Source organism: Amblyraja radiata, chromosome 32 (assembly GCF_010909765.2).
Source record: "Amblyraja radiata isolate CabotCenter1 chromosome 32, sAmbRad1.1.pri, whole genome shotgun sequence".
Classification (NCBI taxonomy): domain Eukaryota; kingdom Metazoa; phylum Chordata; class Chondrichthyes; order Rajiformes; family Rajidae; genus Amblyraja; species Amblyraja radiata.
This window is the reverse complement of record NC_045987.1, coordinates 13189733-13205124: the sequence shown is the minus strand read 5'-3', so window position 1 is coordinate 13205124 and position 15392 is coordinate 13189733. Positions and strand designations below refer to the sequence as shown.

Sequence of the window (15392 nt, the reverse complement as noted above, 5' to 3'; positions counted from 1 at the left end):
GTGTGATGACCCAGCAAACCATCAGGCAGTTCAACACCATTGAGGTCAAAGTACCCAAAACATTCCACCCCCTCTCTCCCCGCACCTCTCCAGCAACGCCCAAGCCACAGATTTTCTTCATTCAAAGCAGCTATATGAAAATACCATGATTAGCACATTCCTCTCCCTGTCGCATACCATTCTTACTTGGAAATATATTGCTGTTGCTTCCATGGTTGCTAGGTCTTAAATTCTTGAGCTGATTCCTATTCTGGGAGTACCTTCACCACAGACTAGTTTGGTTCAATAAAGTTTTCACCACCTACGTGGTTATTTAGCAATTACTGTTAAGTGATGGCCTCATCCCAAAGCATGAATTTAAACAAAAATGACACTCTACCTCTTCCCTTGGCTTTAATGGGGATTGCATGTGTTGAGGTCTCCAGTACTGATTTCTTGGCATTCACTAGTTGCAGCTTGCCACTCTTAAATTACCCATTTACCCCTATCTAATTTCCCTGTTAGTTAGACAGTCCTCTACCCATGCTAATTTATTACATCTGATCCTGTGAGGTATCTTGTATAGGTACCTTTTATTGCATGCCTTTTAGTAACCAAGATATTCTGTACATTTCTCTTTTGTGGGTGGTGTTTTAATTCGGTATATGAGCACCCGACCTCAAACATAGCTTGCCTCATAATTTGGGAACGTTGCTAACAGTATGATAAGCATAGTTATTGGTTGTTTCATTCATTCAATAACCATAATTTCCCAGAATTTGGTGGTGATTCTGAATCTAAAATGTTAATTAGGTTAGAAACCACATCATTCTTAGAGTCACAGTCAGACGGCATTGTCACAGGCCCTTCATATGAACACATCCATCTCAACCAAGATGCCCTGTCTCAGCTAGCCCCATTTGCCTATGTTTAGCCAGTATTCCTCTAAACCGTTTCTTTCCAAGTGCCCGTTAACTTACTGTTAACTATGAATAGTCCTCCACCCTATTACTCAGACCTTTCTGGCTCCAGCTGGCGCGGCGTCTACAGCCCGGGATCCCTCGTGGGGGACCCGGGGTAAGAAGAAGCCATCACTGCCGGCCCGCGGCCAACTTCTACCGCGGGCGCGGTATGGACTTAACATCACCCCTGGAGGGGAGCTTCGACCACGCGGTCTGCGGTGCTTCTGGCTGCGACGTGGAGGGAACTTTAAATCTTCGGCCGCCGGCCTGTGGCCTACACCAACTTAAAGCCGCGGTCTCCGGTGGGGAAGAGCCGACTCTGGACTTACCTGGACTCGTACCTTGTCCTTACCATCTGGACGCCCGCAGCGGCGACTGCGGAGGATTGAGGTCCCGACCACGGGGGTAAATGGAGGAGGACTGGCCAAATTGTGTGCCTTCCACCACAGTGATGAATGCTGTGGTAGATGTTTATGTTAAATTTTTATTGTGTTTTTATGTGTGCTCTTTATCATTGTATCGCTGCTGACATATCCATTTCACTTGCACTTTTTGTGCAATGTGACAAATAAACTATTGTATTGTATTTTACTTCGGAGTCACGTGAGTGACTACGTGAAGAACCCCGCCAGGAAGCATGCGTGTCATATCGCTACACGCATTGCAACGAGTCACAGCAGGGGGAACGACGTTCCCCTTAGCGGCAAAAATTGAAAGTCGGGAACAGCAGGTAAGGAGACTCTGCGTTCCAGAATTTGAAAGTCGGGAACAGCAGGTAAGGAGACTCTGCGTTCCTTCCACTTACCTTACAGGTGGAGACATGGACCAGATCCACGAAGGCTGCGGAAAATCTGGCGGGGGAGAACCGCGGAGTTGCGGGCAGCCGGCAGCAGCAGCCAACGGCACGCCAATCTCCCATAATGGGAACAGCTGTGCCCGACTTCGCTCCCGCACCGGCCATGACCGGGCGGTAGAGCGAAGCAAAAAACTAACAGAGTCGTTGACTCCGATGAGTCCGACTCTGAATAGCCGCGAGCGGCCAGTGCCCGTGCGCATTGGGGCCGGTTGGAGCGGCTGGGAGCGGGGAACAAAGCAGCCGTGACGGCCAGTGCCCATGAGCATTGGAGCCGGTTGGAGCGGCTGGGAGCGGGGAACAAAGCAGCCGTGACGGCCAGTGCCCATGAGCATTGGAGCCGGTTGGAGCGGCTGCAGGAGGAACAGCTTCAAGCAGCCGCGACGGCCAGTGCCCGTGAGCATTGGAGCCGGTTGGAGCGGCTGCAGGAGGAACAGCTTCAAGCAGCCGCGACGGCCAGTGCCCGTGAGCATTGGAGCCGGTTGGAGCGGCTGCTGGAGGAAATACTCCAAAGTGGCAGGCTCCGGGAGATGGAGGCTAGCCACAGTGGGCAGTTAGTAAGCCCCACAGCAGTACCTCTTGTGGGGCTGCCAAGTGTTCTCCCTCATCAGAGGGGAGCACTGAGGGTCAATCCTGGGCTGACTGCAGGAGCTGGAGCAGGAGCGGCTTCAGGAGCAGCCGCGACGGCCAGTGCCCGTGAGCATTGGAGCCGGTTGGAGCGGCTGCAGGAACTGGAGCAGGAGCGGCTTCAGGAACTGGAGCAGGAGCGGCTTCAGGAGCAGCCGCGACAGCCAGTGACCATGAGGTGGCCAGTGCCCGAGAGCATCGGAGCCAGCTGGAGCAGCTGTTGGAGCAGGTAAGTGGCAGGCTCCGGGAGATGGAGACTAGTCACAGAGGGGGCAGCTAGTAAGTCCTACAGCAGTACCTCTTGTAGGGCTGCACAGTGTTTCTCCCTCATCAGAGGGGAGTATAGGGGGTCAATTCTGGGCTGAACCTGAAGAGGGGTGCAGAACATACCCCTAGTGCACATGGGGAGCAAGAAAACCTATTGGAAGACACTTGCCATCAGGGAACTGCAAAACACTGAATGTTCCCAGTATTAACCAGTGTATTTGAAAACATGGCAGGGCCAGGGACTTGAAACAACAGAAAGTTCTGAAAGTCCTAACAGCGGGAATTACGGGTTTCGCCCGCACAATAAACAAAAAAGACATGACACAAGATCACCAGGCTTTATTTTGCAACTACCAATACGAGTAAACAGCATTAGGAAGAAGTGTCATCCAACCGGCTTTAGACCCTAATTTGCAGGCCTATGCAATCCTGGAACCTCCAAACCACCAATATTACTATTTGGAGGCAACTTATCAAAACAGGTGAAAGAACTTGACAAAGAGGGTAAAACCCTGGGGCTCATTAAAGCAACGTCTAAAAACTACTTCCTGGGGAATGCGCTAATCCGCAACACCGACCCAACTACAGATCCAGACACCGGCACCTCAACGTCCACGGAGGATACCGAAAAAGTAACAAACCTACTAATAGTAACCATGGAGGAAGGTGGGTCTGGTTCCTTACGAGATTGGTGGGAGATTACAATTCTATCTGGATGCATAGAATAAATTAACTACCGACACTTATATTTTCAGAAGGATAGGGTTATACCATAGAATTTATACAAAACATAATCCTCCAGTTCAGCATGTACCGAACCGAATGTTCGTGCTTACAGGCAAAGAAAAAATCAAAAGCGCATACTGAACTACAGTGCCCATATAAAAAAGGAGTAATGGAGGATATCCAACACGAATCACAGGAATTCGTGTCCAAAGTCTTTATCATAAAATAGATGGTGGTTGCCACATCATCATAGATTTGACTAATTTGAATACTTTCGTACTTTATATTCATTACTAGATGGGAACCTTTGTTACTGCTAAGCAATTGATTCCTAGGTTATTACATGGCAAGCATCGTATTAAAAAATGCTTACTGTACAGTACCCATTAGAGGTGACCACAGATGTTATTTAACACAATGGATCATCTGCGGTTCACCTTTAACACAGTTCACATGTAAGTGACTTTGCCGAAAGAAAAGGTTACAGCCTTAATGGAGGCTTGCAGCAAAACAAAACCATTCATCAGACTGGTAGCAAGAATAATTGGCATTATAGTGGCTGCGTTTCCAGCCACACTAATCGGACCTTTACATTATCAAAAATTACAGAGAGCAAACATTCGTGCACTCAAAAATTATGGGGGTCATTCTGACAGACCAATGAAGCTACCAACAGAGGCCACAATGGAACTAAAATGGTGGAAACATAACATTAGGCATTGTTCCGATCCAAACATTATCAGTACCCGTCTATGGAACTACATACTGATGCCAGTGCACTTGGATGGGATGCTACCAATTCCATCTCCAGCTGTGGCGGAGATGGAATGCACAGGAGGCATCATTATTACAAACACTGGGCATAAACTACCTGGGAATGTTGAGTGCATTCCATGGCTTTAAGTCATATTGTTCTGGGTTATATCACCAGCATGTTAGACTACAAATTGACAACACCACCGTGGTAGCATATATCTACCATATGGGTGGAAACATATCGACATCATGTGACAATCTGACCAACACAATTTGGCAATAGTGTATCCAGAGAGATATTTGGATATCAGCTACCTACTTACCAGGTAAACTGAATTTAGTGACAGACAACAGGTCACGCTAATTCTATGAAAAACACTGAATGGATGTTGGATAAAAAATGTATTGCTGAAATTACAGCACAGTATGGAACACCAGATATCGACCTATTCGCATCCATGCTCTCACCAGTTATCGAATTATGTTCATGGGAACCAGAACCTGGGGCAGTGGCTACAGATGCATTTTCGCTGCATTGGGGGATTATTTATTTATGCATTCCCTCCTTCTGCCTCATCAGTCGGGTATTTAGGAATATACAGTAGACTCCGCGTCTGATATTTTGATAGTACCCGATTGGCCTACTCAACCATGGATCCCGGTGATACATGACATGGTTTTAGAACCATGCATCACCATCCATCATAGACCTAATTTACTGGTTCTTCCCGCAACAAGGGGTAGTTACCCATGTCATAATTATATAAACCTATTAATTTATAGAGTTGAAAGCACCTCTACTACACCTGAGACTGACGGACCGAACAGTGGATATTATTTCAGCGGCCCACAGACAGTCGACCAAAAAACAGTACTTGGTGTCTTCAAGAAATGGGAAGCACTGTCACAACAATAAACATCACCCACAGATCTATGAACATCCCGTCTGTTCTGGAATTCCTGGCAAGCCTCCATTACAATGAGAGGCTCAGTCATAGTGCCATCAACTGCGCCAGAAGTGCTCTGTCAACATACCTGTGGCAAGGAACAGAGCGGCATTCTGTTGGGACACACCCTGGTAACCAAACTCATGAGGGGCATTTTAATGTTAATCCCCAAGAACCAGGTACTCCCAAATATGGGATGTGAGCATTGTACTGACCATGTTAAGAAACTGGTCTCCAGCTACAGCTCTGTCCCTACAGAAACTGACTATGAAAACAGTCATGCTGATGGCCTTGGTCACGGCACAAAGGGTCCAGTCACTACAGAAACTAAGGCTGGACAACATGATTATTTCATCTGGAAATTTAACTTTTCATATCAATGAAATAGTCAAACAGAACAGACAGGGGTCAGCAGGCCTAAAAAACAGAATTCAGGGCCTACCCGACAGATGGTCGTCTCTGTATTGTAACACACTTACTATTATATATGGAGTATACTAAGATCATCAGAGGGAAAGAAATGTCACTTTAATCAGCTACAAACAGCCACTCAAAACAGTGACAGTCCAGACCATCTCTAGATGGCTAAAACAGGTCCTAATAAAGGCTGGAGTAGACACTAGCATTATTAAATCTCACTCCACCAGGGCTGCAGCTACATCGGCAGCTATGAAGTTGGACGTTCCTATGGACCAAATCCTCAAGACAGCAGGATGGTCAACGGAGGAAACTTTCCAACGACTTTATAACAAACCAGTCATTGAACCTGGAACATTTGCAGAAACAAATTTATGTTCTGTAATATAATTTATCCCATAAATAGGGGCAATAATTGGTGTTAATATATTTATCGTTGGGTTTCAATATCGTATTGATGTCTAATGGTTAACTCTATTCTCCCCATAATCAAGGCAGATGTGATGCATGGACTCGTTTCCACGGCATGAAATCACAGAGCTTTAAAATCTTCACGTAGTCACTCACGTGACTCCGAAGTAAAATAGTAAGATTAAACGAGAACTTACCAGTTTGAAGTTTGATCGTTATTTTATGAGGAGTAACGTTGAGGGAATACGTGCCCTCCGCTCCCACCCTTGATCATATACTCAACTGGTATCTCTTCTCTAATCTTACTATGTTTAGTCATTACAGTTATCTGTGATTTCACACCGCTGCTTTGAAGAATGACACGCATGCGTCCTGGCGGGGTTCTTCACGTATTCCCTCAACGTTACTCCTCATAAAATAACGATCAAACTTCAAACTGGTAAGTTCTCGTTTAATCTTACTATTGTATTGTATTGTATTTACCAGAGTATAACCATAGTTTTGATGGAGAAAACAGAAAATTTAAAATAATGGGCATGAATGAAAATGAGAGGAGGGAAACATGAATGCTAATTTATCCACTCGGCATCATTGATATTTTCTGTCCCTTTAATTCTCAACCTCATGGAGCGAAGACAGGAGAATGGGGTTAAGAGGGAAAGATAAATCAGGTATGATTGAATGGTGGATTAGACTCAATGGACTAAATGCCAAATTCTGCTCCTATGAACTTATGAATACAGATGAGTGGAATTTTCTAACACCTTATGTAGGTGATTAATAAATGATACATGAAAATAGAGAATCCAAAAATGCAAAAGATAATTCCATATTTCCGTGATTTGCAACAGTGAGTATATTCAGAAATCATTGTTAGATTGTGACAAACACAAAGTGAAATATTTTCCACTTGTTGGGTGACATTCTGTTCATGGGGCAATTTTCTTTATGCTTTTTCTTACCCTCTCCTTCACTGAATTGAATTAGATGAAACCTTAATGTTTGGCAAAAATGTACTGATGGATTTCAATTGCTTTGTGAGGTGGAGAAAGATAGTCAGCAATTTGCTTCTACATAACTCTTGCCCAGTGTATGCCAACCTGATTCACAATAGGCATCGAAAAGGTTAACTTCAAAGTATTTGCATGTAGGATTTGTGCATTTGTTTGGATTGTTGAGCCTTGACATTTAGAAGTTCCTCCACAGATTGTATTTCTAATTGTTCTTTTTTTTCTTAATTCTTTCTTAAATGTTTCGGAGACTGCTGCAGTAATCTTTGTACTTGAGATTTGAACCAATGAACAATTGGTTTGAAAGGTATGGTTAGGGATTAGTTTTGATAGGACTGTTCACATGATATAACCAGCAGATTCAAAATAGGTATTATTCAGATTCAAAAAACTGTATATATTTAACGGCATATTTCAAAGAATATCATACTTAAGCAAACATTTTATTCAACAACAATAGTCAGATCAGCCAATAACATTACAATTTACATCAACTCCAATGAACATCAACAAGACAAAGAGATCTTTATTTCTTCACCACATTAGAAAGCATCGTTTCAGATGTTCTTAATAATGTACTTTGTACATTTATGTACTTTTGTACTTTTCATTCTTTATGGGCACTTTGCCCCTGGCTATCTTCAGCCAAATAATCTAAAAAGTTTTGAAAGTCGGCACTTTATATACCCGCTTCACCGGGCGTCACCCGCAGGACAGCATACGTCAGCGTGTGACAGGGCACACGACATGATAAGACACCCAGATGTCGCCTGAAGATTTTGAACATTCCAAAATCCAGGGGCGGCAAGGAGACACCGCGCGTCACTACATGCGTCACGCTGCAACAACCTCTTTTCAAGCTAACGCCGAAAATGTCGCCCAATTGAGACAGGCCCTTAATCCAAATCCAGGCTGTTCCAGGTTTGACAGAAGTGAGAATTGGCATGACATCTAAACAAAACTCAGAGTTCTATTTCTGTAGAATCAGAGACCACAGGCATTGTTAGAGCAGCAGTGTAATTACTGTTCTTTCAGTGCCAATTTCTTCAGGACTGGAGGCAACATTTTACAATTGTGTTTGTGTCATTGTAACATATTTGAACCCAGATATGTCCGCATCACTAATTTAACAAGAACTTTTATACTTGGGTTATGACATCATCTTTTGAGACCGAATTGAAAAAAATGACAGAATATCTTACCCTTTGGCTTTAAAACAGCAGGCAATCAGAAGGATCCCACTGAAAGTGCTTCCACTCATTTATGCCACAGCCTTGAAGTGCTGTACCATGAAACAAAATCAATAAAATGAAGTCATCTGAGTATCTCCACCAATTGTTACTTGTTTCATTTTGGCTCTGTTTTAGATGCCTTTGCATGAAATGGCTCTCTTCATATTCTTTTTTGCAGAAGAAGACTTTGTTAGGCTTTGTCTCTACTTTGTTAGGCTTTGTCTCTTTCTGTTTAGTGTTTCAAGTTGAAGCTAGATGCACTGGCACAAATCATAATCTTATATGCCTTCATCAAATTCCCCTTCTCCAACCCAACTTAGTTAAATTCCCACATTTCCAGAACCATGCTGGCAGATCTGTCCTGCACCCTCTTTGTCAAATGTAGAACTAGATACAATATTCCAGATTTGGTCAAAGTAACTAAGTAAGTCTAAGTGAGCTTTACAAAGCTTCAGCAAAATCTCTCAACTTTTCTACTCAACAGCTCTATTTATCAAACGTAAGATCCCAGATGTTTTGCTTACTATTCATTATGTCTTTAAAAAATCTATACGTAGGAATCCCTATTCCTATGTTTCTGAACACAATTCATTTCAGTGTTACCGAGACTGTGTTGCTTCTTGTTTCTTTTGTCTGTGGGTGGTGTCAGAAGACTGTTGCAAGCCCATAAATATAATGAGCAACCCTGCATATCTCTTGGGGTTTTATCTGTGGCACATTATTTATTATATGTAAACTCCCCTTTCTGTCAATACCAGAATAAAGTAGCATGTCGGAAGAAGAGTCCCAACACAAAACAACACCTATCCATGTCCTCCAGAGATGCTGTCTGACTCGCTGAGTTACTCCAGCAATTGTCTATTTTGGAACTAGCACCTGTACTTCCCTGTTTCTCCATAATAATGGCAACTGATTGTGAGCAGTGCAATCCAATACTCTCGTCATTAGTTTGTCTTGTGTTCAATGTCCTCTCATCAGTTACTGCGTTGCTTAATCGAGTCTCCTTATCCTTCGATTTGAAAACTTCCATCAGCATTCAGTCAGAAATAAAAATCGATTTGATGTCTTTAAATGAATTTAATTAGCATAGATTTTCCTGAGCACAAGAAAATAGATTTAAATGCATTTTCAAAATTGCTGATAATTCTCACGTGACATTTGTTGCCTGGTTAATGTTACTGAATCAATGAAGTACAACTTGCATGTGTATACAATAGCACTTTCGCTTTACAAAAACATCCCACAATGATTCACAGGCATCATCCCAAACAATAGTTTATACTGTGCTAAACAGGGCAAATGACAAGACGTTTGGCCCAAAGAGCTTTTAAGGTGTGTGTCAAGTTAGTAATGAGCTTTAGGGAGTTCTAGAGCGAAGAGTGTTGGAAGCAAAAGACGGGCTGACTGTGATTGAGTGATCAAATTTGAGAGGCGAGCAAGTGGGCATGATGCAGATGTGATATCTCGTTAGATTGAAGAGCTTTAAGTATTTTGGAGATCGATAAGGCAAAACCATTGAGAGGTTGAAAATAAGACATTAAGAAGTAGGAACTGCAGTAAGCTGTTGGACACTCAAGCCTGCTCGGCCATTCAATAAGACGGAGGTTGATCCAACTTTAGAGTCTTCTTTGCTGCCCTTAGATTCCCTGACTGATTACAAAGTCTGAAGAAGTGTTTCGGCCTGAAACGTTGCCTATTTCCTTCGCTCCATAGATGCTGCCTCACCCGCTGTGTTTCTCCAGCATTTTTGTCTACCTACAAAGTTATCTCAGTTGTGAATAAATGAAGCAGGTTCTTGCACAATATGGAGCAGGTTCAATGGTACTTTATTGTTACATGCACCAAGGTACAGTGAAATCCTTTTTTTGCAAAGGGAAGAAACTAAATGTATCTATTTGCTGAATTATGAATGAACAATGACAGCTGACCATTTACCAAAGCACTTTGTACTTTACCCGCAAAAGTGGCGGCGCTGTGATACGGCTGCGGCTCGCCAGCAGTCTGTCTGTTTTTACTTTTTTGTGTTGTTTTTTTTTGTCTAGTTTAGTAATTTTTTTGGTTATTAGGTGGTGTTATGTGTGTGGGGGGGGGGGTGAAACAGGGCTTTCTGTCTCTCCCTTCGGGGGAATGCGACTTTTTGTCGTATCCCCCTTCTCTTCCCCCGTCTGCGCTGAGGCCTAATGGCGGAGCTGGCGGCCTCCAACCTGCGACCGACCTCGAGGCTCCGGAGGTAGAGCCAGCCAGGACTCACCAACGCGAGGCTGGCCGTCTTCGAGCTGTGGCGACGTCCGGGTAGCGGCACGACTCGGCGCTCCGGTGAGGGCGGACGGCGCGGGGCTGAGACACTCCCGTGCGGGTGGACCGGCTACCGGCTGGAAGGCGCTCCCGTGTGAGCGGCCTGGGTCCCGGCTGGAAGGCGCTCCCGTGGGGGCAGCCCGGTGCGGGGCTGAGACGCTGCCGTGTGGGCGGCCCGGTGCGGGGCTGAGACGCTGCCGTGTGGGCGGCCCGGTGCGGGGCGCAGACGGTGCTCCGGTGGCTGAGGCGGCGTTCTGGCGGCGGCGACCTGGATCCGGGGCTCGGCCGCGGGCCAGTGGATGACAATGTCGGGAGCTCGCAGGTCACAGGCTGGTGCCTGTTTTCCGGAGCTCCCGTTGCAACAGCTGCGTCCGCTGGACTGGAGGGCGGCAGCTTCGACCACCCCCGGGCCGCGGAGCTTGAACCGCGGGACTGACTGACCATTGCCCGGTGGGGTATCGCCTCGGCGCAGAGGGTGAAGAGGAGGGAAGAGACAGTAACTCTTAAGACTTTTGCCTCCATCACAGTGAGGAGGTGTTTGGTGAACTCACTGTGGTGGATGTTAATTTGTGTTTATTGTGTGTTGTTATTATTACATGTATGGCTGCAGGCAACAGCATTTCGTTCAGACCGAAAGGTCTGAATGACAAATAAAGGATTCAATTCAATTCAATTCAAAAAAGTGGCTCCTTTTTTTTAAGGAATGTTGAAGCCTTTAACAAATAGTTATTTTAAGAAAACTATGTAACAAATAGTAAGATGATAGGTTTGTTATTCTGAATTTGGTCCCATTGTCTTGAGAGACTTTCTGATCTTGTGATATTCCTGTTGTATCTAAGTATACACAAGTTTCTGTGATGGTGAGGTTATTGGTAAATAATTCAACAGAAGCACTAAATAGCATAGAACATTTTGTATAATTTTTGAAGTTGACTGGTATATCGGCTTTGCAATTTGAGAGAGAGGGGACAGTTTCAACATCAGGATATGTGATTAAAATGGACATTATACAAGCTTTCCTACTTAAAATAAATACTTTAAAAGTATGTATAAATTTGATGTATATATTTTGTAAAAATGTATTTAATTTGGAATGAGTTTGAATTAATGTTAATTTATAAATGTACTTTTAAAATGTATTAATTTAATTTTTAAGTAACCGATGTTAATATTTTGTTTGATAGGTACAAAGGTTTCATTAAAGATTGCCCCAGTGGGCAACTTGATGCAGCAGGCTTCCAGAAAATCTATAAGCAGTTCTTTCCCTGCGGAGACCCTACGAAGTTTGCTAAATTTGTCTTTGACGTTTTTGATGAAAATAAAGTGAGTCGCTCATTTCACATTTTTATTGATGTAAATTAATTTCATCTGTTTTTAAGATATTTTCAGCTATGTGCATTATTTCAAGTTTGGTTAAAAGTTGTGTATTAAAATTGGCAAACCACTGATTAGATCTGAGATTTGTTGGTGTTATTATTTCAGTAGAGTGGATACATTTAATAGATTGTTAAAGTTAAGATAGCAGTTATTTTGTTTGGACTACTAGCAAGACTATCCTGTTAGCATTAGGTTCTGTTGTAACAAGAATGTACACTTAATGAATTAATACATTTACATTGCGAGAATGATTGCATTAAGACAACCAGCCAAAGGTAAATAATCAAAATAGAGAATACTGAAAACATGCAATTGAAGACACTTGTATGACTCTTCCCTTACTCTCCTTGACTTTATCACCCTATCAGGTGATATGTTATTGACCAATGTTATTATGAGCCCACAAACTCCAAAAGCTGTCTTCCATCTGGCTTCTCGAAATGATTCCCATACCCCGGCTCCCGGTTTATTTGGCTCTTTTTCTTCTTTTCTTCTGATGTTGAGACAGCATCCAAGATCAGACAAACTGTGGCGGCTCCCAAGGGTCGTGCCATCATAGTGTCGAACCCCTCGGCACAGGAGTGGTTCAGTCCGGAGGCGGCCCTTAGCCAGAGGGTTTAAAGGCAGGGGTTTGGTGCCATCTTTCTCTCGTTTGGTCTTCCCTACAACCGGGAGGAACATAATAAAAGGTACCTCTCAAAACACTGGACTTCGTGCTTCCTTTTGAGACCCACGCACTACAAAACCATAATTTTATGCAATAATGGACAGAGTTGACGGGCTCAATGTTCCTGCTTATATTTTGAGACTATTCTCAACCAAATAAACTCTTTCATGCACACCTGCTTTCAGCCAAGGCAAGGATTAAGTTTCCCTTGTCCTTACACCCCATCAGCCTCCACATTCCCAGCATCTTCAAAGAGATACCATTCCTTCTTCAACTCCATGGTTTGTTCTTAAATCTCAACCAACCATTCCCCTTTGTGACATTCCCTCTTGCAGCTGCAGATCTACTTCTTACTCCCCCCCCCCCACCCCCTCGCCTTCCCACCATTCAGAGCCCAAGATGTCTTCCAGGTGAAGCAATCATTTTCTTGCACCACTTCCAATTTGGCCTATTGTATTTGATGTTGACAGTGTAGTCTCCTCTAAATGAATATTGTTTGGTCCTTTGCAGAAACATTTGTTCACTTTGCTACATTTTGAAATGACCTCCTTTGATTTGTCAATAAAATACAGAAGCCAATTTTTGACCAGAAAAGTGATAATGGCTAGTTGGGTCTGTTCTTGTTACATCAGTTGAGGAAGAGCTATTGGCCAAGAGTTCTGCTTTTTGAATGCTGCCATGAGATTTTAATTAATTTAAAAGAGATGGATGTGACTATGGATGAATATGCCTCCCAAATGATATCACCCTCTGCAATGCAGCCTTCACTTGGGAAATCACAGAAATGTAAGTGTAGATTATATGCGCAGGGCCTGGAATAGGGTTTAAACCTCATAATTAAAGTGCGGATGCATTACCATTGAGAGTTGCATAGTAATATGTTTTGCATGCGAGTTGATGAAGATGCTTTTTTGAATGGATTTTCAGGATGGAAAAATTGAATTCTCTGAGTTCATCCAAGCACTTTCAGTAACTTCACGGGGGACTCTGGATGAGAAACTGCGATGTAAGTAACTCATTTCACTTGAGTCATCTTCATTTACATTTGCAGATGTAAACATACATTTCAGCAGTTTCCAACGTCAATTTAACTTGAGGATTTATGCCTATAGCCAAATTCTTTTAGCATTTTTTGACGAACACCATTTTCATCATCAGTGCTATGTAATTTTTGTGGGTTTTTTTAATTTAATTTTGAGTTTTCTGCAATGTTTTTCATCCACTATCATTGTCAGGTTTTTGTTGAATGATTTCAAGCATGTAGCCATAGTTGATGATATTTGTGCCTCACCCTAAATTGAGTGCAATCTGGTACAATGATTTGCTCCGTCATCTAAGTAGGACAGTTAAGAATGTGTTCAAGAAGGAACTGCAGATGCTGGAAGATCGAAGGTACACAAAAATGCTGGAGAAACTCAGCGGGTGCAGCAGCATCTATGGAGCGAAGGAAATAGGTGACGTTTCGGGCCGAAACCCTTCTTCAGACTGATGGGGGGTGGGGGGGAGAAGGAAGGAAAAAGGGAGGAGGAGGAACCCGAGGGCGGGGGGATGGGAGGAGACAGCTCGAGGGTTAAGGAAGGGGAGGAGACAGCAAGGGCTAGCAAAATTGGGAGAATTCAATGTTCATGCCCGCCGGCCGCAGGCTACCCAAGCGGAATATGAGGTGCTGCCGGTTAAGAATGTACCGGTTAACATAGGACTGGGATCATCGAGACCAGGCAAGTTGTCAAGTTTCTTCTCCTAAAGAGCAATAAAGCATCAGTGATTTTTTTTGGTGGATAATCCAACAATGTCTTTGATTCTAGGTTTTTATTTAAATTATTCAGATTCTCAAACTGCCATTTTGTGATTTTTGAATTCATGTCAACTAGTTTATTGGTCTAAATCTTTGGATTATTTGTCCAGTTGGTTAAATACCAAACTCGTGTGCCCAGATATTAACATGGAAGATGCTGTTTAGGTAATAGTGGATCTACAACCAGTCATACATCATCCAGCAATTTAAAATACATCCCATATATATAACAAATTTGTAGTACAAAATATCTGTATCTACTGCTTTACAATTGAAAGCACATTTCACATTCATTATTATGTGTTACTAAAATCCTCAACTTTATTAATGTTCCCTCGTCTACAAGAGTTCTTCCATAATTGTCCCTCCTGGGAATCTTGGTTGGAGAGCAGTTGTCAACTTTGGTCAGTCAGTTGTTGAAACACGAACATTTGTATGATTACAGAAGCCTATATTTCTCCGACAGCCTGCCGGAGGGTGTTAATTCTGAAAGTTCAATAATACTTGATGTGTTGTTTCAGGGGCTTTTAAACTGTATGACCTAGATAATGATGGCTACATCACCAGGACGGAGATGCTGAATATCGTGGATGCTATTTATCAGATGGTGGTAAGTAAATCTTAAAGATTAACCAATATTTTTTTGTCTTTCAGTTTTGAATATAATACTGCATTCTCTCATTATTTCTACTTGAAGAAATTCTGTTTTGATAAGGCATAAATATAATATTTTGTACAATGTCTGACATTGAAAAGTTGATCCCTTTCTAACACGTACCTTCAAACTTGGAGTAGAACATTAAAAAAATTACCATGATCTTGACATTTTTCAAGAAAACTCACGTGGGTAAATATAAAAAGCTGAATGAATGAAACTGACAGGCCCTGCGTTTTTCTGTGTGTAATGTATTGTTCATTGTAAGGTGTTGGGACATGCCCAGTAGGCTGAACTTGAATAAGCAGGATAAGACAAATTGAGTCAATGTGATATGAATATGGAAAATGTTGAGTAACAAAACCTAAGCAGGTCAGGTAGTCTCTGTGGAAAGAGAAATTATTAATGTTTCTGAT

The 15392-nt window shown here is 42.9% G+C and overlaps 1 protein-coding gene across 2 annotated transcripts in view; it reads left to right on the top strand.

The window, feature by feature from the left end:
* Positions 1–15392, top strand: part of ncs1 (neuronal calcium sensor 1) — a 53212-nt gene that overhangs the window by 29565 nt on the left and 8255 nt on the right. For both annotated transcript variants that reach the window (XM_033049221.1, XM_033049222.1), the window contains exons 4-6: positions 11667–11805; positions 13454–13532; positions 14843–14931. In XM_033049221.1, coding sequence (XP_032905112.1) covers positions 11667–11805; positions 13454–13532; positions 14843–14931 — 307 coding nt within the window. The remainder of the gene's footprint in view (positions 1–11666; positions 11806–13453; positions 13533–14842; positions 14932–15392) is intronic.